General features: G+C 41.7%; 1 protein-coding gene across 6 annotated transcripts in view; it reads left to right on the forward strand.

Annotated features, from left to right (window-relative positions):
- Positions 1-26,495, forward strand: part of khk (ketohexokinase) — an 84,958-nt gene that overhangs the window by 28,372 nt on the left and 30,091 nt on the right. For 3 of the 6 annotated variants that reach the window (XM_059025356.1, XM_034017753.3, XM_034017756.3), the window contains 3 exons: positions 12,028-12,100; positions 12,893-13,039; positions 15,646-15,762. In XM_059025356.1, the coding sequence (XP_058881339.1) occupies positions 12,028-12,100; positions 12,893-13,039; positions 15,646-15,762 (337 nt within the window). The remainder of the gene's footprint in view (positions 1-12,027; positions 12,101-12,892; positions 13,040-15,645; positions 15,763-26,495) is intronic. The other 3 variants (XM_034017755.2, XM_034017759.2, XM_059025357.1) reach the window with 2 other exon arrangements.

Below are 26,495 nucleotides of genomic sequence, written 5' to 3' on the forward strand. Positions count from 1 at the left end.
AGAAACGGAAGTTAGACTGGTAAGTTGTTTACAGTTTGAATAACACTGGTACTGTATTTACTGTAGAAATATTGAAGGATTCACTAGTATAGGGAATTGTGGGACATGCTGTAGGAGTGTTATATCTGAGATGCTTTATAACTGAGAGCCTTATCGCGAGGGAGAACTGTAGTATAAATGTCATCAAAAGTAGAGGTTTGTAAGGAATTGTTCTAAAATTTTAATTTAGTCCCTGCGAAAGGTTCCTGTCTTGGGTTCTCTGGATGCTCATTCCAGATCTTACCCATTGTTGGATACCTGCTTTCATTAGGTTTATTCGGTCAATAATTCCTATAATCAACAACTCCTTTAAGATAGACATTTTTTGTGTGAATGTGAATTATTTCACCATAATACTTGTGAATCATCCGACGAAGATATATAAACATCATGAGGGTTATTACAAAAATAATCAAACTCAAAGTTACAGCTCCCTTAAACAGATAATCCCAGTATGTGTTTTTGTACAGAGATTCCAAATTCCTCTCATATATAAATTAATCGTTTTTTGTTGATGAGCATCCACTTTAATCTGTATTTCTGTCAAATGTACGTTTCTCCACTTCCTCTCTCAATACTTCAATCTATATGTAATTTCTGGGAAGGGATTCACACAAAGCTCATTAAAATCATATGTATCAGTTGCATGAATCTTTGTTCTCTTCGGAACAGAGAGAAAAAATGTCCTATGTATATATGTTTAACAGGTGTGATACAAAAAGAATCATACAGACTTGATTACATGTTACATAGTTCTTAAAACAGTATTTCTTACCCTGTATGATGAACTCCACACAAGTTGAACTACCGATTTCTACATTGCTTGGTCAGGAGAAACAAACTGATCTCTTTCCCAGAGATCCTTTTTGTAATCTTTTTCAGTGCCAATCCCATGTCACTTCAAAAGCCCCCGTCATAACCAGTCATTGTCCAAATTTCTCCTGCATTGCGCTTGCGTACGGAGCTAGTATAGATGCTTAGATTTTTGTTTATTGTTTGTTTTTTCATTGTTTTGTGTTTAAAAAAAAAAAAAATATATATATATATATATATATATATATATATATATATATATATATATAATATAGATATACACACACACATTTATTTTTTGTGCCCTTGCTTTTTTAGTCATGCTTATTTTATGTAGCTGCCCCCTGCTCAATTGTAGCAGGAACCTGTGTTTAAGGGGTTAATATAGATTGCCAGCACAGAAGGCAAGGGCTCCATGGTTCCAGCACAACCACACAAAGATGGTCATCCTCCTTAAAACACAAGGGATCTGAACTGCAAGACAAGATTAACCCTTTGCGGTCCATTTATTAATCGCGCGTCAGGCACGCCAGGTCTAATTAATTTTCACACGCGCAGTTAATTTTATACGCGCTGTTTAAAAGTATTTTTTTTCACAGTCAAACGGGTTTAAATGGCCCTGCATATCAACAAAACACACACTAGGCATCTCCAGCCCCTCCCCAGCCTTTTGTTTGCTATAGCGTTCAGCTGTGTAAGAAATAAATAATAATAATAATAATAGTCGTACATACCGATCGATCATCTCCAGATCACTCGTTTTATCACCAAACTCCTCAATAATGCGATCCAAGTCATTATTTTATTACTATAACATCTGAAAAAAGCTCTGCAAATGTCCATGATAGTCTCAGTGCGCTGACGCACTTAGCCAGCTTGTTTATTATGGACGCCCATTATCTGATACCTGATACCATGTATGACTATTCATGAAATACGCCTTTTTTTTTTTTTTTTTTTTTTTTTTTTCCCAGACTTGTCTCGGCTCCTGTCGCTACCACTCGGCAATTGAATGGTTTTCTCGGCTTTTTACGGAGAAAAAACGACTAAACACCCGTTTATTGCGTTGCTATAATGATGTCGGACCCAGTCCGAATATGGACCGCAAAGGGTTAACATGGCCACTGTGCAAGGATGACACGCAAAGCACAGTGCGGTTGTGCAATTTCCTAAGCATTATTGATGCAATAGATAGGCAAGCCTTGAAGGTTTCCCCTTCCATGAGGCAGTCTGGAGGCCTGTTGAGGCTAATGGGGTAAGTCAGCAGTGCTGCACCACATAATCCAAGAATGGATACCTGTAACATCTATAACTCATTGACGGTGGTACCGCAGTAAACACAGACGAGCAGCGGCACTCTCTGCCTTCAGGGGCCGGTCCAGGTGACGTCACTGACTCCTGCCCTGAGGATGCCGCATGGTATACACAGTTTGGGACTGACGATGTGAGTAGGTTTCGCCCTCTCCCGAACAACAAATACCTGAGGGTCCTGAGGGGACGATTCATGTAGCATCACTGATGCAGGGGATAGGAAACCCTCAAAGAAGACTACGCGGTGATCTGATTCAAGCATTCAAAAAGGTATATACAATGTCAACCCAGGGGACTTTTTTGACCTGAAAAAGGGAACAAGGACACAGGGGTCACAAATGGAGATTAGATAAAGGGGCATTCAGAACAGAAAATAGGAGGCACTTTTTTACACAGAGAATTGTGAGGGTCTGGAACCAACTCCCCAGTAATGTTGTTGAAGCTGACACCCTGGGATCCTTCAAGAAGCTGCTTGATGAGATTCTGGGATCAATAAGCTACTAACAACCAAACGACCAAGATGGGCCGAATGGCCTCCTCTCGTTTGTAAACGTTCTTATGTTCTTATGTAAAAGGATGGTGAACGTAGATTTCAACAGGTACCAGACCCAAATAAGTGAGTATGGTTCCAGTACCAGTAAAACCTAAGGGGTCAGATGGAAATTGACTGCATACATGTATGCTGAGGCTGGGATGAGAAGGGTTCACCTCTTGCAACCGCAAGAACCCATACTTGAACAGGTACCACAACCAAATAGGTGAGTAAGGCACTAGTAAATATATACAAATCAGAGAGACCGTCTGGAGGCCCAGGGGGCTATGTTATTTGTAAATCATCTTGTAAGGTGTCTACCAAAGGATAATAATACAATCTTGGTAAATCATTGCATATAGTTATACTTATGCTGGTTAGGAGGGATTTCATTATCTCGACTTTAATAGCCAAACTTATATTTGCTCTGCACCAGCCATAAGTCTCCTTGTTAAGGCGTCGGCTAAATGAAATAATAGCCAGATCTAAACACATGAGGACATTCCTTAGCTTCTTAAGGAGCAGGTTATATTTGTTAACTGAAGTTATTTCTGGCTGCACCATCTGAGAGTGGATTAACACCTATCTGGAGAGGGATTGCACCGTATCCACAGGCAACAGGCAGGGTTGGGCAAAATACTCAGGATTATGTATTTTCAGTACAAAATACATTTGTATTTGGAAATTACAATTTGGAATTACAAAATACATATAATAAACAAAGCAGATTTTTTTATATATAGTTCATACCCCCCAAAAATCTATATATTAAATAATAAAGCCTGAACCTGAACATTTTTGGAATGCTTTTGGATGGTTGTTATAAGTGTAACCCTTCAAAGTTGCTCTTTAGGAAATATGTGGAGTTTTTAGCATTTTGATAAAGGACTCTTCAGAGACAATTACTGTTCCAAGCACCTTTATTTTTTTGGCTGTCAAGATGCAGTTAACAATTTTCAACACCAGAAAGTTTTAGAACTTTTTTTTGTTGGGGGGTAGGGGGGTAATTCTATAGCAAGCAAAAACCTTTGAATATTCAAAAAGGACGCTCACAAAGCTGAACTGCAAGAGCATCTGAGAGGAGGCTAGAGATTGCCTGAGGACCAACCGCTATACCACTGGGTCTACGTATTGAGCAATAACTACCTCCCCTCCTGTACTGGAAATAAAATAAACTTGACACTGGTGATAATTCTATTACAATACAGACACATTTATCAAAGGTAAATTTAACTACTTTTAACTGTCGTCACTTAACACAATAATTAATTATTTGCAGTTCCCAAGTTATACAGTTATATATTTTTTACCACTTAACCATTTAAATTACACAATATATCCTTACCTTGAAAAACGTTTATTTGGCCTCAGTCAAATTAATAAATAATTAATCAATGAAAAACATTTAAATAACAATATTAATAAATAAATATAAAATTCATACTATATATGTCTATCTAAATCTGTCTATATATCTATCTGTATACTATATCTAATCTATCTGTCTAATAATAACCCGTCTCTCAAACTTTCGCCAACATCTGTGATTTCGCTAAACTGTCTTATTGATTTAAAGTTACTCCCAAGACAAACTGGCGTGTACAGGTTGATATTTAAACTATTACTTTGAACTACTGTACAACTACCCATGTGTTCTACAAGGTTCTTTATCGGCTCAGTGCATTTTTTTCGAGGTATCACACTGACTCTGCCAATTAATTATACTACTGTGGTTGCTGATTATGTACAGGTGCAGAGGTGATGCAGTGCAGGAATAAACAATCAGGTTTGTTAACCGGTATGAAAAATAGCTGTTTTATTTTTGTTATAATCCAGGTCTGGTAATAAACTCTGGTTATACACAGCGATGCGTAAAACATGGAGGACAGTAACAGGGATTGCAGCCCTAAACAATAAACACAGTATCTCCCACAATATACAACCACGGTCACCAGTCCTGGGTGCGTGCTGTAGTGCTCGTGGTGGGTGATACAGTTTAAAGAGTGACAAATAGTGCAGTGCTGTTCCGGGTTCAGTGCTGGCTCTTCGTGACAGCTCCGGAATGTGTTGGCCGTCTATACACACAAGTAACAATTATAGACAAGACAAAAAAAACAAACATTCATGATACTCTTTATGCATAGTGCACAGGCCCTTCCGGGTCTATTATGAAACCAAAAACGAAGGAAAAGATTTACAATTCTCCGGCCCCTTTTATGCGATTATGCATGACCGCTTGGTAAACGATTGCAGCTGACTCTATTGCCTGCAGCTGCTACCTCGTTTACCTTCCAGGTCAATACATTCCTGCACGGGAGACTTGCCTTTTTCCAGGCTGACTGACTTCCCGACCCAGGGAATGAACTGTCAGGCCAACCTGTCCAAAGCCTTTCCCTTTAGCTACTTAGTACCCTCACAAGTCAAGAGGGAGATTTACAACCAGAACTCATTATATTTCCGTCACAGCTACTTATATTTTAACATTCAATTCTTAAACTCAGTGAACATGTTAAAACTTCAATATCAAGCTATCAGATAAATAAGATAAGGACATTCATTAATAAGTTATAAAACAGCGTGTTTAATATTGTAGGCACCTTTTTTTATTGGTTGCCGGACGATGGTTCCAGTTGGATTTGTAGCTTCAGCCAGTGTAGCTTCAAATTGTTCTTATCCTTACTGCGCTTGGCTGCAAAGACAATAGGGCTAGCCAGAGATTGGATAATGTTTGTTGGGTTGGGTTTTCTTGTGTACAGTTTCCTAGTAACTGAAGACATTGTATTCTGGGAGATGTTGTTGTTGTTGTTAGTGAACGTTTTAGGGGAGGCAGACAAGCTGTGCAACAAAATTGCTATGCGTATTTTTAAGCATTAAATTTAAATTTGAGTGTGTATTTTAGCTTTTTTAATGCGTAAAAACAGCAGCTACGCAGCTTATCTGGACCGCTGCCAACTAGTATATACCAGCCATACTCCATGGTGTAAGTGTTCACTTATAAGTATACATTTGACACTAAGGTCAGGTCTTTGACGAATGTCAGCACGGGTGTAAGATAAGAATCTGCATTCACAGCAGACGTACAGTTAAACGTATGTAATTCCAATTGATATTTTTATCCTTTCAGAAGGAGGTCTGTTCTCCATCAGGACCTGCTCAATGTAGTTTTCTTGTGCATCTGTATTAAGTAGTCATAGATGAGGTACATTCACACTGTATACATCTTCAGACGTCTATGGAGGGCAGTTTCTTGCTTTTGGGGGGGAAAAAAACGTCACTTTGTTACTTTGTCTCCAGGACCGATGCTTTTTGGTCTACAGGGAAATATCACTTCTCTCCACAGCATACTCTTGGCATTCTGGGAAGCAAATCTATACACTTGCAGGAAGAGTGTATTTCATTAGGAGATGGTTAAAACCATCAACTGTCAAGTCTCTTCTAGATACGGGGCCAGGCCAACACTAGTTTCTGGGCACTGGCAGTAGTAACTTCTTGATAAGATCAAAACTACAGGTGGTGTCCCTGTTTTTCTTGTAACTATTTCTTCCCAGGTTCCCTTGGCATGAAGCCTTCTTTGGGAGCTACAATAACCACAAGGTAGAAACTTTCAGGTAGCAGAATGGTTAAAACAACTAACACCTTCTCTAAAATCATCTTGACTTTCAACAATATGACATGGACTGGAAACCATTTTCCCAGCTGAGGGGCATTACAATCCAGACAACATATGTGCTTGACTTAACAAGAGCATCACAGATATACTTGACAGAGAGGGTACTCCAGGAGTATTCAACTACTAGTTTACAAGAAACAGAGGAACACCAGCTACAACTTTACTTGCCCCAGTTTCAGTGGAAAACAGCCATGGCACACAATCCAATCCATTTATTTGTTGACTGGCACAGGTAAGTATATTTGTCCCTGACAATAGGCCAACATTAACTGGATAGTAAATGAGACAGAGACAGTCTTGTTCTTAGAAATCCAAAACCTTTATGCTCAGTGAGGAGCTAAGAGTCGGGAAATAGCAGAAGAGGTGCTCTGCACCTACAGTGGAGCAGTGATCTGCTGTCAATAACAACAGCCAATGTTTTCCACAATCATTTCTAGTTGAGGCTAGCTGAGAACTGAAGGAGGGAAACCTTCAGGTATCAAGTCCACACAGGGAATGGAAGGAAGTTATCCTGGGGTGCAATCCAGAATCGGCGCATGACTTGGAGTCTTTCTATCTACAGGTATTATCATACCACAGCCACATGCTGCACAGGGGTTCTACCTACCCTCCATCAATGTTTACATTGCTGCAATCTTCATCAGGCTACCTGGCCGGGAGGGTCACTCTGTAGGTCCCACCCTAGGGTGGTTAGAGAGTTTGGTGGGCCTACCATCCAAGACCCCCATGGAAACCTGTATTAAAAAAATAAGGTTACCACAGTCAGACACTGACTACAGGTAAGAAAAATGTATACTGCATTGCTAATGGAGATGTAAGGGGATCACAATACTAAAAAAAAAAATATAAAAATAACTGTCTCCAAACAGACAAATTTAAACTGGATCTCATTCTGCATCATGTTCGGTTGCAGCCTTAGAATGAAACAATTTTCAAGATCCATCAAAATCCAGGGGTTAAGGTAAAGTTAAATATAGGAGCAAAAATAAAATCAACTTAACATAAGACATTGACACACTGCTACCGGGGTCTCCTTTGAGACCTTTATTAGCGTTAAAACTTGAATGTGTCTTCTTTTCAGCCCACTTTTACTTTATGTATTCTATGTCTTTCTCTACAAACCACCCTCTTGTCTAAAATCCTTCGGTAAGGTTCAACTTGTGTGTGGAGTTCATCATATGGGGTAAGAAGACAAAAATTATATGGTTTCTGCATAGTATGATGAACTCCATACACCTATATCCAACCCTTCCTTTCCCCTCTTTTCATTACTGTTCTTATTTTTTGAAATTTGGACAATAACTGGTTATGACGGGGGCTTTTTATGGAGGAAATGACATGGGGTTGGTGCCGAAAAAGATTGCAAAGATCTCTGGGAAAGAGATCGGTTTGTTTCTCCTGACCAGCCAATATGGAGACCGGGAGTTCAACTTATGTGTGGAGTTAATCATACTACGAAGAAACCATATTACAGGTAATCTTTCCATTACCTTTATAAGCATAATTAAATAATGAAGCATAATTAATTTTTTAGACAGTTTTATGATACAACTACCTCCAGTAGAGTTAACGATGTATTGGCAGATGATATAATACATAATGGCAGAGTTACATTCAAATTCACAACTGAACAAGTACACAGATATTGACCTCCTTTAATCATGCAACACACTCTGTGTTCCACCTTTACCCTGGTACCATCACTTTTCCTTATGATTTTTGGTGGCATTTGTGTATAAAATCCCATCTTTCGAGAATCCAATATTCTGGGCCATCTCAACCTTATGATTCATATCAGTTTGATTAAAAACAGGAATTGATAACAAAAAACTATGGATTGATTAGACTCATGTTCAATAGGTATGGTTTCTGCTAAACTAACTATCAAGTGATAGGGTAGGGGCAGTGGCTCACAAGGACCATTATCTCTCCACTGTGTGCATACACACTTTTTTTTAAAGATATGTTCTGCTGGGTAGCACCTCAGCCCACCCCTTGTTATAATTGTTCATACACCAATGAGTTTGGTTTTTCACATCCGACAAGAACATAATTTAATATTTGCCTCAAGAGAACACCCCTCGGAAAGCAAGCGAAGTGTTCTTATAGCCAAAGTGTCCTCTAAGACGGAGTTAGCCACCAGACATAATATGACTCAATACATAAATAAATACATATGTATTACTTGTCATGACACACATGCATCACCATATGAAATATGAGATATGAAACACAGCACCCCTATACAGGTTACAAAAGTAGCAGCAATATCCAAAACATACACATTATTTAATAGAATGGTGAAGCAACTCACTAGAATGGGAAACACCAAATTTGTGTGATTCAGGTTTTTTTTCAAGAGCTTGAACAATTTCCAATTTTGTGCAGCAAGAGAAGCAGCAGCACATTTTGCTGTTTGTTTACATGCCATTTTGTAGCGATGAGGTGCACTCCTGTGAATCGGAATACAAAACAATTCAATGATATGATGGCGGTTCTGGAAATATTTATTAAAACAATCAGTGTCAAGAAGGTGTTTTTTAAGCGAAGTTCCTGTTCCTTTAGCCGGAGCATTTACAATGAGAAAAATCTGTTTCACCACAAGGGTTGTTCCCTTAGGCAAAGTGTTCTCTTAGGAGGTGTTCCTATATGTGGAGACTACTGTACAGCCTTTTCACAAAAAGTCATATCTTGGACAATCGCTGAATTTTATCACAACCATTGTTCCAAGCATCACGTAACACTGACACTGGCAATACATGTCTCAGGAATCTTCCCTCTAAAAGATCACTCACCACATCTGACACTGTGCTTGCCATGTGCTATCCCATCATATCACAGGCCTGTTTGCCTGAACTTTGTTCAATGTAATTCATCAGGGTTGTCACAACTAATTCACTAGCATTTATCACATGTACCTGTTGTTAAATCACATTTTTAATAAAACTGTCCTGATCATTCATTCCTTCACCTATTTGTTTCCTTTAACTTTACCAGGTATCTTATAACTTCTTCAATTTGAAATGTGTTATACAAAGAATTTTGACCCAAACATTCCCATTATGTCTCCTACTAGCTCTCTCTTTTTTATTCATCTGTGGTGTTGTTGAAAAATAGGCCTTGGGCTTGAATGTTATTATTTATTTCTTAGCAGACGCCCTTATCCAGGGCAACTTACAATTGTTACAAGATATCACATTATTTTTACATACAATTACATTATTTTTTTACATACAATTACCCATTTATACAGTTGGGTTTTTACTGGAGCAATCTAGGAAAAAGTACCTTGCTCAAGAGTACAACAGCAGTATACCTCCCCCGCAGATTCTGTAGGACAACTTCTGGCCACCTCCCAGGATTCCCAGAAGAATGAGCAGTTTCAGCATTCTCATTTACCTAGAGTGCAGTATTAGTTCTTCGTAAACATCTTTTACCCCATGACTTTTCTTTCTCACCTGGAATGCCTGCCTACATGTTGCAGTGTTTCTCCACTCGCAAAATCTCTATTGAGATATATTAAGTGCAAGTCCTCCCTTTGTCTCGGCACAAACAGCAATCTCTGTTGTAATACTTTAAAAAGAAACTTTTTTTTCTGAATTAAAAATTGTATTGCACTTCCAAGAATCACCACAAGGTGACAGTGTATATTCACAAATGAGAAGCATGGTTCTCACTAGGCTTCATTCAATAGTCATTCTGTCTATTCTAGTTCAAATGCCCCCTTTATCTGATAGACTATTTAACTGCTCTACATGAAACCATTTGTCAATTGGTTTCCTTCCTTTTTTTCTTTATTCTCAATTTATATCTAGTATTACCACAGGTATCTACTACAAAATAGGACCCCTTCTGGACCAGGGTCTTTTGTGGTCGTAATTCTTGACCATCACTTAATCCCCAATTTAGAACTGCGTTTCTGTCACAGTTCTATCATAGTACATCTTGTCCGATGTGTTTAGCTGCATCTGTATTAGTATTTCTTGTATTCTCTTTAAATACTCTATGCGGCTCCACCCCTCCACCATAGGTCTAAGTACCTCTAACCACAAGTGTTGTGGTAATCTCATGTGTCTCCCAGTCATAGTTTCATACAGACTGTAACTCGTTGTTTTATGTTTCACACCCTTACCATTATCAGAATGTCTAGCCCAATCAGAACCATGTTCTGGAACCATTTTTTTAGTGCCATTTGTAAAGTCTGGTTTCCCCTTTCAGCTGTCCCTGGACTCTGAGGATGGTGAGATTCGTATAACAAGTTATTATTATTTGTTTATTTAGCAGACGCCTTTATCCAAGGCGACTTACAGAGACTAGGGTGTGTGAACTATGCATCAGCTGCAGAGTACTTACAATTACGTCTCATCTGAAAGATGGAGCACAAGGAGGTTAAGTGACTTGTTCAGGATCACACAATAAGTCAGTGGATGAGGTGGGATTTGAACCGGGAACCTCCTGGTTACAAGCTCTTTTCTTTAACCACTGGACCACACAGCCTCCTTTAATAGAACTTGAAGATCTAAATGATACATTGATCTTCTGCCATTAGTAGACTGAGTGGTCCAGTGGTTAAAGAAAAGAGCTTGTAACCACAATCAGTAAATTATATTTCTGACATACATGTCATTGATTCATTATTTATGTATTTATTATTTATGCAGAAATATAAGAAATTTAGGATAATAGTGAACTCAAACATTAAACTTCAAGTGAGTTTGAAATAATGTTCGTAATGTTCTTGCCTTGTTAGTTAGAAAATAGTTTTAGAGGAAAAAAACTAACAATTCAAAATTGATTGTTTTATTCATATTATAAGACTACTGTATACACAGTATTTAAACAGCAAAATCAAATGTCAGTACACGTTTGTGTAATCACTGTTTTTTAGGTGAAAAAGGAAAGAAAGAAGGGTGCTTATTAAACATTTAATATTCTCATAAATCTTAGGAAAGAGTGAACTACCACATGTTTTGCAGACCTGATCAGCACCAGACCGTGCCACGTCTGTGGAATAATGATGGGGGCTGCTTTTTGACAACAAGAAAGCCTTAAATGTTTTTATTTTAGAGGACGGCAACTTTGGTTAATTAACGTTTTCAAAAGAAGCCATATAGAAAACTCCACTGGGCTACCGAGCCTCATTTTAAAACACTGTTTTGATTGTTTAGAAAAATGTAATCTTCATGTCCAAATTAAAATTGCATTGGCCTTTTAAAGGTCACACTAAGAATTATTTCCTCACCTACCTAAAATCTTCTTCAGGCTCTATGTTTCTGTACTTTTTTTTAATGCATGTGTTTTTTTTTTATAAATTAGTAATATATGTAATTAAAGGATTCAAAATAATGTTGCCATCAAATAATGTCAGTTAAATCAGTCTCTCTGCCATTCCACTATACTACTGTGACGTTATAAGTAAAATATAACATTTAATCTCGGTAGAAAATATCAACAATACAATACAATTTAATTTAATTACCGGGCCTAATTTGCAAATTTTAAATAAAGCTTGACTTATATACTGATTTAACTACAGTCTAGAAAAGTTTTGCGCATATACAACTTTATAATTTTTAATTTAATAAAACAGAATAAAAAAAAAGTTGTTGATTTAATGAATGAAAGGAAATTTGCTTTGTGTCTGTCTTTATATTGTGTGCAGGAACCTGCCTGATGTAACAGCAGATGATTTTCAGAAGGTGGATTTGTCCCAGTACAAGTGGATCCATTGGGAGGTGAGGGACGGGTTATGAGAAATCACGCTCTTAGTTTTCTTTAGGTGTCCTTGTTTCAGAATAGTTGATGCTGTCACTCAGTAGTGTGGAGTAGTGGTTAGGGCTCTGGACTTTTGACCGGAGGGTCATGGGTTAAATCTCTGTTGCTGTACCCTTGAGCAAGGTACTTTACCTAGGTTGCTCCAGTAAAAACCCAACTGTATAAATGGGTAATTGTATGTAAAATAATAATGTGATATCTGTATAATGTGAAATAATGTTAGTAATGTGATATCTTGTAACAATTGTAAGTCACTCTGGATATGGGTGTCTGCTAAGAAATAAATAATAATAATGCTGACCTGAGGAGTTGGGTAAAGTAGGCTGAATTACATGTAATGTATTTCGTTTATTGTACCTCCATACAGTACATGCTATGGATTCTGTGCTTTACAGTGTTTGTCTTTTGATTTACCAGGCTTAACTGGGCATTGACTATGCTTTTAGCATTTCTTTTATTTGAAGAGATAACTAAATTCCCCCTTGCTATTCTCTGTCATTAGAATTTCAGTGCAGATAGCTGAATACAAAATGTGCAATGAAAAAATTTAGGTGGTGTTCTTGTCCTAAATTGGTAAATAAATGAATAAAACCATATTCCTAGTTCACAGAAGCTGCAGTTCCAACCAAGTTACTGCAACATAGCTACACATTTCAACACCAATTGACTTCAGTGTGTGGTGTTTTTATATGGGTGTGTATGGCAGGCTTTAAAGCCGTTGTTGGGAGGGCTAACCTGTGCTCTGATTACAGGGCAGGAATGCCGGGGAGCAGGTGAAGATGATAAAGCGAGTGCAGGAGTATAACTTGACCATACCTACAGATAAAATAATCACCATCTCCGTGGAGATTGAGAAAACCAGGGATGAGCTCTACCAGCTATTCGAGCATGCAGACGTGGTAACTTCACTTTTACTTTCAAATTCACTTCCTATGTAAATAGGACTTACACTTGCTGCTCATAGGAAACTGTCTGAGTTCCCATAATCCCTTAATCAGCATTGAAAACATGCTGTCTGATCTTTCTGTATCAACAAATGAGAATGTAAGCACACTGACTTACCGGAGCATATTTGTAAAGCTTGCCATTCTAGTATAACAAAAGCTAAAAAGATTTAAAATAAAGTTCTTTTTTTTACACATCTAATAGGAAAGATATTTGAACTTCATATGCCGAGTTGAGTGGTTATTGTAGCAGGGAGGACGCAGGACAACAGACATATAGTGAAACAGTGGTTAACTCCAAACAACAAAGTCAAGAACAGGACTTTTAAATACATTTTTTACCAATATAATAATGGCAGATAAAACACAAGGCTACCCCAGAGGACCTGTTTGCTATCCTCCAGCCTTTCTTTACTACCCGCTCGACTGAGCTATTCTAACCTTTCATATGGGTAGCACCTCCCCTCGACACCCTTACCATGAGAACTGGAAGCACCATAACAATTTTGACCATCCAGTATTGTTCCTTTACCATGCTAACATTTACTTTTTCATTGGCAATTAAAAATTAATAAATGGCCATTTCCATCCCCTTTATGCATTGTTTAAACATCACAAACAGAAATTGTATATTAAAGGGATTTCCCTGCACACATGAAAGTGGGCGCTCACACATTTAATCAGAAGCAGTCTTACGCGCATGGCCCTTTCATGTCGGGGACGCCACTGCAAGACCGGCTTCTGGGTCTGCAGTCAAAACTTACTCCTAAAACAAACGCTAAGTGCCATTTTTATTACTTTCATTATTTTAAACCATAATATTTGTAACAGGAAACAGAGTCATTATTTCAATGGATGTGTGCACCCACCCATTAAAATAACAAGTCGCTCCCTCCACACACATAACTTAAATATGTAGTTCTATTTGTTCCCCATTCCTCTTTGAGATTACACCCCTGGATTTACACAGCTTCTGTTACAATAAAACATTTTACACACTTTTGAATCCAGTCCTTTGCTGGCATTTTATATATACAGCAGCATCTAATCTATATATAGATCACCACTGGTTATAGTGATGGGGAAATATGTTTCTCTATCACACTGCCCACCATCTCTAGTTTCTTGCACTCTGGTATGTGGGAAAAAAAGTCTGCAGTCTTATTCTGGGCTCCACTCCGATAACAAACTGTGAATTTGTAGGGCTGGAGTGATAAGTACCAGTGGGTAATGCGTGCTTTGGAATCGCACTATTTCCGAAGCCACTGCAAAGCTTGTGATCAGTTTCTAGCACAAACGCTCTTTCAAGAAGGTAATATCTTAGTTCAATGTCCACTTAATAGCCAAGCATTCTTTTTGTACTGTGGAATACATGGTCTCTCTGGGGGGGAAAAAGATTGCGGCTAATGAAAGCCACCGATTTCAGTTCTCTTTGACGCAGAACCGCTCCAAGCCCCACCATTGAAGCATCTATATGTACAATGAAAGACTTATTGAAGTCTGGACTCTGTAAAAACAGGGCCTTGACATGACATTTTTAAGGTCTTGAAAGGCTTGATCACACTGTTCCGTCCACTTTGCCCAATTGGACCTGGTTTTCTTGGTCAAGTCTGTCAGCACCACCGCTCCAGTTAAAGTCTGGAATGAACCTGTGGTACCAGCCCATGAGACCCAAGAAAGATCTGACTTGTTTTTTTGTTGTTGTTGGTGGACATGATCGGATTGCCTCCACCTTCTCCACTTGAGGCAGGAGCACCCCATTTCCTAGGATATAGCCCAGGTATTTGGTTTCTGCCTGGGCTAAGGCACATTTCCTGGGGTTCACCATAAGACTGTAAGTCAAGATAGGCAGCTTGAGACAGGTTGGCTTGTGGCGACGTCAGAACCAGGAAGTAACACACAGGCAGACAGCAGTATGGCAGGGTGAGTTACTAAACAAAATAAACTTAACAAACACAAAAGAAAACGGTGAGAGGGCCAAAACAAACAAACACTAAATAATCAAAAACACCAAACAAATACTGTGCGTGCAGGTAGCAGTTGTTTTCTGTTACTTTTGACCACAGCAATACACCGTCTCCGGTCTCTCTCTTCCTCTGCGCAGCCCAAACCTAAATTTTTACAGATGTGGCTGTCTTCAGATTAGCAGTCAATTATCCAATCCTCAAGACAGCCACATTCTGCACAAGGTTAAAGAAAGCACAAGTCAGGGTTTTCGCCGTCATGCATGTATACCATAATACAAAAATAAAATACACCTATACATAAGTCGTACTTGATGCATAAGCTGCTGAAAAGTGATTGGTGCTCCATGCAGTCCAAACAGCATTGCAGTGAACTGGAATAGGCCAAAAGGAGTTCTGACGGCTGTGTAATCTTGAGATTCTGGTGCTAGGGGTACCTGCCAGTAACTTTTACTCAAGTCTAAAGTACTAATGTAATTGGCTTTCCCCAATTGTTCAATCAGTTCGTCTATGCAGGGCATTGGGTAGGGATCAAATTTAGATATGGCATTTATCTGCCGAAGTCCATGCAAAACGTAATACTTCCGTCTTTTTTAGGGACCAGTACAATGGGACTGCATCACTCACTACTATAGAAGCTTCTATCACTCCGAGGGACAACATGAGATCCAGTTCTGGACACAGTCTCTCTGGTATACCATTTCTGTCTCACAGGTGTGTCTTCCTTGAGATTTGTATTCTGTGCTGTACATATCTTGTGTATCCGGGTCTATCCTGGAATAAACCTGGGACCAACCACTCCCTCAGTTGTTGTTGTTGCTGCTGTATATCTGAGAGATGTGTCAGTTTCACTGGCTCTGGTTCTCCCTCTGATGGAAAAGGCACATAATAAGTTAAATTGAGCCCACCTGTGTCCAATCACAGTAGTTCAACTGATTTGAATACTCCTGGATGAAGAATCAAGCTATTTCTGTTGTATGAAGTGAATTTGAAGCAAATGGCAAAACATGCCGAACAAGGAGCTGCCAAAAGAACTCCGGGATAAAGTTATTGAAAGGTACAGTTTGGGGGAAGGCTATAAAAAAACACTTGGGGGACACTGCACGCATGTGGGAGAAGGTTTTGTGGTCTGATGAGACCAAAGTGGAACTTTTTGTTCTCAATGCTAAGCGATATGTGTGGCGTAAACCAAACATGGCACATCACCCTGCTAACACCATCCCTACAGTAAAGCATGGTGGTGGCAGCCTTATGTTTTGGAGATGCTTTGCAGCAGCGGGGACAGGGAGGCTTGTGAAGATCGAGGGAAAGATGGATAGATGGATGGTGCAAAGTACAGGCAGATCCTGGAGGAAAACCTGTTCCAGTCTGCCAGAGACCTTTCAGCAGGAGAATGATCCTAAACACAAAGCAAAAGCAACAATGGAGTGGCTCAGCAAGAAGAAAGTGAATGTCCTCGAGTCGCCTAGTCAAAGCCCAGACCTGAATCCTATAGAAAATCTGTGGCAAGACTTGAAGACTGCAGTCCACAGACGATCCCCAGCTAACTTGAAAGAGCTTGAGTTATTCTGCCAAGAAGAATGGGCAAAAGCTGCACCATCCCGCTGTGCTAAGTTGGTAGACACTTATCTAAAATGACGCGTGGCTGTTATTGCTGCAAAAGGGGCTTGCACCAAGTGTTGACTCAAGGGGTGTGTAGACTTATGCAATCAAGGCTTTTTGTTTTTTTATTATTTTTAATTACTTTTTGAATATTTCTATAATTGTTCTTTCATGTTGAAAGTGTAGATGATGTTGTGTAGATCAGTGAAACAAACTCCTACTTTAATGCATTTTGAATTGTATTTTTTAGGCAGTAGAATGTAAAAAATGTTCAAGGGTGTGAAGACTTTTTCAAGGCACTGTAATTGTAATTTTGCTCCCATATTTATAGGACTTTTTCTCTCCTTCGTGCGTCAAAAGGCTTAATTAAACCTAAACATCTGGTCTGCTTTCTGGTGCCAGGCTACTCCTTAAAACTAACAATATGCAGTACTAGGCTTTTTTTTCCCATTTTTCTAAGATAATGATGTACGATATCTTCTCTAAAACCAATAATATATATTCTTGTATGATGTTGCCTCTCACTTGTTAAGATAAAGATTATAAAAGCAAGGGGCCCTTGAATTAGAACACCTGTTATGTCAGTGAGTTCTGCCTTGGTTGTTAAAATATATTTTTCTGGTACCATAAGAATCCTGGTACTCCCACAAGATAAGAGTAAAAAGCGGAGTCTCTCCTGTTCTAAGTTGCAGATGCTGAAAAGAAACATAGCTACATGCTCATTCCAAGAGGCCCATCAAGGTTGTTAAATTAGGTCAGTGTTTTTTTAAAGTTTCACTGAGTCTCTCACTGAGTCTCTTTTGAACACAGTACCCAGTTTATGTCCAGGATATCAGAGTGCTCCCAGCAGGATTGAAAATCTTTGTCCGGCTCTGCGGTTCCTTAAAAGTGACCACAAGGTCCGGGACCCATCACTGACCATCGCAAGTGTGTGGACAGTTTCAAGTACTTGATATCTGCATGAGACCTGAATTCTGGTAGCAGGTCTCCCATTTTTGCATTCTTGTTTTCCCAGACATTAAATTTTCCTTACATTGTCTGATTTAACATTCAAATAAGAAAATGATAATCCCTGTGGATCATCAGGGGCACACTCAAACATTATTCTACTATGCTTTAGCATATGAGTACTTGCACGACACGGTTTCGGTTGTGCTTGTGGCAGCCCAGTCTTTGACATCCACATACTAGTCTGGACATATGCATGTCTGTCCCCCTTTTCAGAGAGAGTTTCACACAGGGAGTAATGGCTGTGGACTGATAACTATTTTGTTTATACATTTCAGTTTGATCACAGAGGGCTAGGTATTCCTTCCATCCAAAATATTTGAGTTGGCCAGAATTAACTGTTTCATATCAGAAGGTTCCCAAGCCTTATTATCATCACCTTATACAAGAAAGAAGCCTTACCAATGCTTTATACAAGAAAGAAGGGACTTGAGGGTCACTTGTGTCACCAGAGAGGTTTTGTTTTCCTCGGAGGAGGCAAGCCTACATTATAAACTCCTGTCTGCTATGAATCACAGTACTAGCAATGGCAGATGACGTAGTCTGATCCCTAATTTTAATTTGAGGAGCCACTCACACCCTCCTGCCCCCTGCTGTACCGCGTATGCACGATTGTGAGTGAAGTGTTAAAAAATGTAAAGTGCATCATTTGGTTTCGCATCCAGTTTTCTAAAGGTGACTAGAAAAAGAAGAAATCCATAATGGAGGAAAAAAAATGTATTTAAAACACAGCTGTTTTATCATTTTATTAACCCTTGGTGCTTGTCTTGTGCAGGCATTTTTAAAGGTAGAATGGAGGATAAGATAGTTGATCAGCTAATGAAACTCTGTTTGCCATGCTAGATTACACAGAAAAAAACTGTATAAAATCTGAAGGGAGGCCACAACCAAAAACTGAAAATTGGACCAAGAACAGATCATTTCAGAGTGGTTGGTACGAAAGAGTGGATTGGCTGATTGGGGGTGCAGCTAATAATCATCGGTATTGCTGGCCTTGTTTACTTTTCAGTAACTGTGTTAGTTTGCTCACATGGACAAAGTATGGCTTTACTGATTTTAAAAATCTATACAAATGTCACAGCATATCTAGCTCGGCAGGAGGAAACTACTGATTACACTATGTAACACAATTTTTGTTCCTGGGTAGTAAGTGTTATTTCCTAATTGCTTATGCCTCAAAAGTATAGAAAATGGCTATTATTCCCCACAAACTTTGCTTTTGTGACCAGGACAGTGATATTTTGAAATTTACCTATTTCCAATGAGAAAACGGGCGAATTTGTGTCTTTTCGTTCACATAAAGTCAGAAAAAAACAACATATGAATCCAAATTAACATGTATTTATACTAAAGTAATACAAAAATGACTACAAAAGATTTAGAAGTGAGTAGTTTTTCGAGATTTACGATTATACTGTAAATCACTTTCACGAATCAGCCCCCAAATGTAGTCTCTCATCATGTTCTCATTATACTGTCCTTGGTAGCGGCGTTCAAAGTCCAGTATATCCTGGTGGAAGCGCTCGCCTTGCTCCTCCGAGTACGCTCCCATGTTCTCCTTGAATTTATCAAGATCAGCATCAAGAATATGGACTTTGAGGGACATCCTACAGCCCATTGTGCCGTAGTTCTTCACCAGAGTCTCCACCAGCTCCACATAGTTTTCGGCCTTGTGATTGCCCAGGAAGCCCCGAACCACGGCGACAAAGCTGTTCCAAGCCGCTTTCTCCTTACTAGTGAGCTTCTTGGGGAATTCATTGCACTCCAGGATCTTCTTTATCTGTGGTCCGACGAAGACACCGGCTTTGACCTTTGCCTCAGACAGCTTAGGGAAGAAGTCTTGAAGGTACTTGAAGGCTGCCGACTCCTTATTTAGAGCTCTGACAAATTGTTTCATAAGGCCCAATTTGATGTGCAGTGGTGGCATCAGCACCTTCCGGGGGTCCACCAGTGGCTCCCACTTGACGTTGTTCCTCCCCACAGAGAACTCGGTCTGCTGTGGCCAGTCCCGCCTGTGGTAGTGCGCCTTGGTGTCCCTGCTGTCCCAAAGGTAAAGATGGCAGGGAAACTTGGTAAAACCGCCTTGGAGACCCATCAGGAATGCCACCATTTTGAGGTCTCCTATGACCTTGATGCCATCTCAGAAAAATGCAGATATGTATCCACTTAGGCAGCTGGAACTAAACTGAACTGGTGGGCTTAAGGCCCCTGTATTTATACTACTATTTATATTACTGGAAAGTTCTAGAAGTTACTCCAAGTTTACTCAGCACTGAATCTATCTGGAATGTTCTGGAAAATAGGTAAATTTCAAAATATCACTGTCCTGGTCACAAAAGCAAAGTTTGTGGGGAATAATAGCAATTTTCTATACTTTTGAGGCATAAGCAATTAGGAAATAACACTTACTACCCAGGAACAAAAAATAAATAAAATGTGTTACACGGTGTTATCGTATAACAGGAATTTGTCTGACCTTTGAAGGCCACATTACATCCAGGTGCTATTTTTATAGTTAAGGTATTTTATCTGCATACCCATCTGTTTCCCTTGGGGTTGCGTTCTCTTTAATTTGTGGTGATTATTCTGCTTTCCTGCTAATCCTTAGTCTGCAAATCTGCAAGTTTTTGTACAGTGCTTACAAGCTTCTCATCGTATGATAACACAGACATTTTTTCCCTACCCTATTTTTGTCTTGTTTGTGTGACTGTGGTTACAAGTCAAGGTCCTTTGGCTGAACGCCCAGGCTTTGTCCATCCTGTTTCTTCCCTTCTTGTTGCAGCTGAGTTTAGCTTTCTAGTGAAACCTGCTAATATCACCCCTTTATTCAGGGCTGATTTAACAGAGTCTCTACAAAACCCTGTTCTCATGTTTTAAACTCAATTTCATATTCTTTCATGTTTTCCAACAAGAGAAGGCAATTAACCCTTCCCTGCCAACCTTAAACACTCGTGCACAAATACATACATTCTAAACAAAAATAACACAAAACATAAAATACACACAGGGCGGGGTTTACCCCGTCACACATCTTCCCTCAAAGGCCACCTCCCCTTAAAGGCCCAAAAGTTTCGGTCTGGGTCCTGGCCCCTGACTGTGGTTACTAATGGGCCCACGGGCAGCCACGGTGTGAGGCCCTGCTCCTGTAACAACCGCAATATTGTCAGCGACAATGCTGATGGCGGCAATTCTGTCAGCAGAAGTGCTGACATTGGCCAGACTGACTCCTCCAGGCAGGGCAATCCTGGCAGCAGAAATGCTGCTAGTGGCAACACCGGCTTCTTCCCCTTCTTCTGGGGATGGCTGCTTCTCCCCTTCTTCCTCTTTTGGTCAGGTGGCACTTCCCTCTCCTCCTGAACAGGGACCTCCTCCACCAGCTCCCAGAACCCATCGGGCTGTGGGCACTTTTGCCATAAATGGCTGAAATGCTCACACAGACCATACCAATCTTGAACTTCTGCGCAGTCCTTCCACTGATGGTGGTTTTCCTTCCCACAATATTTGCAATAGTACCACTCCTCTTCTTTTCTCTTCAAAAAACACACAACAAAAATAATAAAATAAAAAAAATTCCCCTGCAGTACTTTTCCTGGCCTGCGTCCGTGGAGGCGCTGTTTCCCACTTCTGGTCACCACGTGTGACAAGGATGACTTGTGGGATGTGGGGGTTCCCTAGCTCTGCCTTTTGTATCCCAGGCTCTGTTCTTTAAATTTTTGTCCCCAGCAGGGAAAATAGATTTTATATATGTGTTCCATAATAACCATAATGACCCTATCTGCACTCTCTAAGGAGTTATTAGCAATTTTTGCATTTGACCTTTAGGAGAGGTCAGAGGTCATGTGCAAGGACATGTTTTGATATAGCATATATGTGTTCCATAGTAACCATAACCCTATCTGCATTTTCTAAAGCTGTATCCACACTGGACGTGAGCGATGAGAGCGAGCAAAGTCGCCCAATGTCTGTCCACACCAGACGCGACTTGGAAACGATCCAAAAAAGACTGGAAATAAATACATGACCCTGCCCGCGCATTCCTATTGGACATATTAGAGATGGGTTGTCCCATTACAAAACAGGTCTTGTTTTGACAAAAGGTTACCACCCTGACCTCCGGCAACTCCGTTGTAAAATAAAGGTTGGAATCTATAGATCAGAGTTATTGAACATCCCTATATATTCAACAGTTGTATTGTTATCATTATTGGTAGTAGTAATTGTACAGATGTAGTCGTAGTATTATTTTTTTTTTGTGCTACCAGTAGTAGTCCTATTTAAGGCCTGGTGGCTGGACTACACCGACTGTCCAATTGCGGCCGGAGAAAAAATTCAATTTAGCACCCCTAAACAAATAGGGGTGCCAACAAGTACTAGGCCTTAACTAATTAAAAAAAAAGGTTGAAAAAGGACTGTAAATTAAATATTCAAAACCAAAGGGGAGGTGGTACAGAGCATGCCCCCTAGAGCCCACTGGTCGACAAAAGTGGCCATGTCGCCAGCGGACTCTGCGTGGGCATGCTCTAACTGAATCCGTGACTGGACGAGGACACTGAACATGGCCCCACAGTCAAAGAGACCCTCCCCAATCATCTTGCGCTTCCTGGTCTTGTAAATTGCCAGTTTAGCAAGGAGCAGATTCATGAGGAGGTCTCTCTTCTTGCTGGAGCCACGAACGGGGTGTCCGGATATGAGGAGGGTTGGGGAGAAATGCAGCCAGAACTGCAGCAGGAGGTTCTTTAACAGCAGGAAGAACGGCTGCAGCCTGGCGCACAAAAAATAAATGTGGCTTACCGACTCAGACAGTCCGCAGAAAGGGCATGCGGCGTCCGAGTCGGTAAAGTGACGCAGGATCTCTCCTGACACAAGCGCTCCGTGCAGGACCCTCCACCCCAAGTCCCTGGCTCCCCTGGAGACCAGCGGGGAGTACAGGGCCTCCCATTGGGGACTCTCACCCTCCTGGGGTCGGAGGGGCTCCCGTCAAGCAGTGTCTCGGCGGGAGACTAGGGCGGGGAAGTGGAGGGTGTGGAGCGTCATCGCATACAGGGTCCTCCTCGACGCGGATCGGAGGGGGGTCTCGGAGAACTGCGAGATCCTGCTCAGGTTGTTCTCGAGGGGAGGCTGAGGGGGGTCTCGGGCCTTGGGTTCGATCAGCAGCACCAGAGAGCCGGGGGTAGGAGGGGGGGGAAGGTGGCTCCCCGGTCCTGAGAACTCCCTCGAGATACCTGACAGAGTCTGAGTGCGCAACGCTGCTTTGCACTCCCTGATCGCTCGGCCGGCCGTCCTGGCGACCAGCGACTCAGGAGTCAGCCACTCCGAGCGCTCGCGATCCAGGAGATCCCAGACTCTGGTCACCTTGGCCGAGATCAGCGCGCGCCGCACCGAGGGGGACTCCAACGCCTGCGCACCTAGGTGGGGGTTGTGCAGCAGGGGCTCCAGAAGGAGTCCTTCGCCCTCGGTCGGAACGGCATCTCAGCCGACGTTGAACATGCTCCGGGTCCTGTGCAGGTCCTGTTAAAAGACCGGCAGCTCGGGGAGATGGATTCCCCGGAGGTCGATCCAAAAGAGCTGCCGGTCGTAGCCCAGGTCATGCAGCTGGCGCAAGAGGAGAGACGCCAGCGTGCACCACTGCAGGTCTGCGTACAGGTATCTCTGCAGGGTCTGGAGGAGGAAGGTGTGCACCTGGCTCCTGATGCACACCAACCCTTGCCCTCCCTCGGCCAGAGGGAGGCACAGAACCGCCACAGAGACCCAGTGCTTTCCGGCCCAGAAGAAGTCTGTCAGCTTCCTCTGGACCCTGGCCACAAACTCAGGGGGCGGGCTCAGGACGGTGAGTCGATGCCAGAGCATTGACGCCACCAGCTGGTTGATCACCAGAGCCCTGCCCCTGAAGGAAAGCAGTTTCAGCAGACTCGACCAAGACCTCAGCCTAGGAGCCACCTTGTCCTCCAGTCCACCCGCCAGGGACCTACCAATAACCCGGAGCACTTTTTCCAGTTGATCCTGGCAGAGGAAGCGGCAGAGTAGACGCTCTGGCAGCTCCGCATCCTCTCCAGGTGAACTGGATCGGAGGCCACCAGGAGCATGTCGTTGGCGTAGGCCGACAGGACCACCCTCGTGTCCGACGAGCCGAGCGCCAACCACGCGAAGGAGGCAGAGGAAAGGCTTGATGCACAGCGCGTACATTTGTCCGGACAGAGGGCAGCCCTGACGCACTCCTATCCTGAACACGAGGGGCGCGGTCAGGGACCAGTTCACCTTCAAGAGGCACTCGGCAGAGGCGTACAGCATGAGGCAGCTCTTTTTCTGGGGGGGGGGCTCTTTTCCCCCCTCCGCCCCCTCAGCAGGGGTCACCTGCATGGGCTCCGCGTTGTCTGCAGAGCCCACGCCTGCCTCGGGGGCCGAATCCGCCTCTGCATCGGAGGCGGAAGCCTGAGGCAGCTCTTTTTCTGGGAGGGGTGGTTCTTCCTTCCCCTCCGGCCCTTCAGCGGGGGTTGCTTGCATGGCCTCCGCATTGTCTGCGGAGCCCATGCCTGCCTTGGGAGCTGTTTCTGCCGCCTCCTCCTCGGCAACACAGGGTTCCGAACCCGTGTCGCTACCGGAGGAAGGCGGTGCCCGAGGCAGCTGCTCTTTTGGGGCCCCTCCTGTGCCCCCTCGGCGACCTCCGCTGCGGCTGGCCCCTCTGGTACGTTCGGGGCCGACTTCCGAGGTCTCTTGAGTGACGGGAAGGGGATCTACCTGAAGGGCTCCTTCTGCCCTCGCAGGTTCCTCACTCCCCTACGGCCCCTGAGCAGGAGCCTCTTCCATGGGCAACGCTTCTTCTGTGGAGCCCTGGACCGCCTTGGGGGATGGAACCTGGCACCTTCTTTTTGCGGTGGGCTACCACGGTCCCCTCGGCGGCCTTCTTTGAGGGCCCCGGGGGCGAGGTGGACTCGGAGGGGCGCGGTGCGGGCGCGTGTGGCTTTGCGCCCTGCTGGAGCTTGGGGCACCTCTTTTTCTGGTGCCCCAGCTCCTTGCAGTGAAAGCACCACACCTCCTCCGAGGAAAAAAAGATGACATAATTGGTCCCCTCGAAGGGGACCATGAAGCTGCCCTCCACCGTTTCCCGACCAGCCAGGTGAATGGTCACCTGGCGGCGGAAAGACAGCACGTGGCGGAGGGCCTGGTCTTTGCAGCCCAGGGGGGTGGGGTGGATGGCTGTCGAGCTCCCCCAGGGCTTGCAGATGGGGCGTGAGCAGCACATCCTGTATAAAAGGTGGCACATTGGACAGGATGACCCTGCTGCCCAACCCTGCGAGGGGCTCAATGGGGACAAACATGCCCCCCACGCTGAGACCCCTCTCGATCGCTGTTGGTCCCACCGCCTTCGCCATGGCCTTGACGAAGACCTCGATCGAGAGGGAGTCTCGTAGGAGGCACCTCACCCCGTGCCTCCTTCTTGAATGGGGGGGCTGCGTTGCTCGCCACCGCCTTTGCCCATTGTTTGGGGGGCTGTGGTGTTTGCCCACTCTTTTTATTTATTTTATGTATTATTTTAAATAAATAAAATAAAATACACACACGCACCCCTGCACTCCAATAGCACAGGGGCAAAATAAAAATGAAACTAACAGAAAAAGTTTTTTTTTTTTTTCCCAAAAACAAAAAGTTTTTTTTTAAATAAATAAAAGAAAAATAAATTATTTATTCATTTTTAAACAAACAAATAAAAATTCACCCCCCCCCCCCCCAGTGCAAAAAATAAAAACAAAACAATCAAAAACACAAGGGTTTTTTTTCCATATTGATAAATAAATAAATAAATACAATACAAAGAAAATTAAAAAAATAAATAAAAGTTTAAAACAAAAAATAGTTTTAAACTTTAAAGAAAAATCAAAAATCAAACGGAGGGCAAACAAAGGAGCACACGGCCTGTGCTCCATGCCTGCCCTTCCCCCACTCTGCACACAGCAGAGATGGGGGGATTTTAAAACAAAACGATTTTTAAATAAAAAACTAAAACAGTTAAAACAGTTTTATAAATGAAAATAATATTAATAAAAAGACAAAAATTAAACCTTTAAGGTAAAATTAAAAGCTTAGTGAAAATGTGTTTGTAAAAATAAATAAAAATCAAAGAAGGAAAAATCTCTCCTGCATTTGCTGACAAGCACAATTGCAGGGAGAGAAAGAAAAAACTAAAAAAGTGTTTATTTTTTTTAAATAAAACCACTAAATCAAAATGTTTTTCAACCAAAAGGTGCACTACTACTTTAGATAAACTAAATTGTAAAAAGATTTCCAAAATAAAAAGTTGAAAACTGTTTTTATCGTTTTTAATGTGGAAACTGAGGAGCTCAAAAAAGTGTGGCGCCTCAGTAGTAGTCGTAGTCGTAGTAGTCTGATTTGAAGCCTGGTGCATCTGTCAAAAGACAGCTGGACAATAGTAGTATAGTTGAAATGATATTTTCAGCAACATTATTTTGTTATACATTTATATATACAACTTACTGCAATCGCAATTGTGTTTCTTTACAAATTTCTTCTTTGATCCTTTTTGTTTATTAACTTTAAGTATATTAAAGTGCAATATTATTATTATTATTATTATTATTATTATTATTATTATTATTATTATTATTTTGTTGTTGTTGTTAAGCACAACATAATCACCATCTTCATAATAAATATTATTATTATTAAAATCTGTGTTATGCGCCGGTCTCCACTAACCTTCTATTATTTACTTTTATTTAGTTTTTCTTTTTAAAACAGTCCGGTGAACTCTTCAAAACTATTTATGAGCTTGGTAATGTCGGCATGTGTCACACAGAATACAAACGTAAGGGTTGGCTTTG

Source organism: Acipenser ruthenus, chromosome 6 (assembly GCF_902713425.1).
Source record: "Acipenser ruthenus chromosome 6, fAciRut3.2 maternal haplotype, whole genome shotgun sequence".
NCBI lineage: Eukaryota > Metazoa > Chordata > Actinopteri > Acipenseriformes > Acipenseridae > Acipenser > Acipenser ruthenus.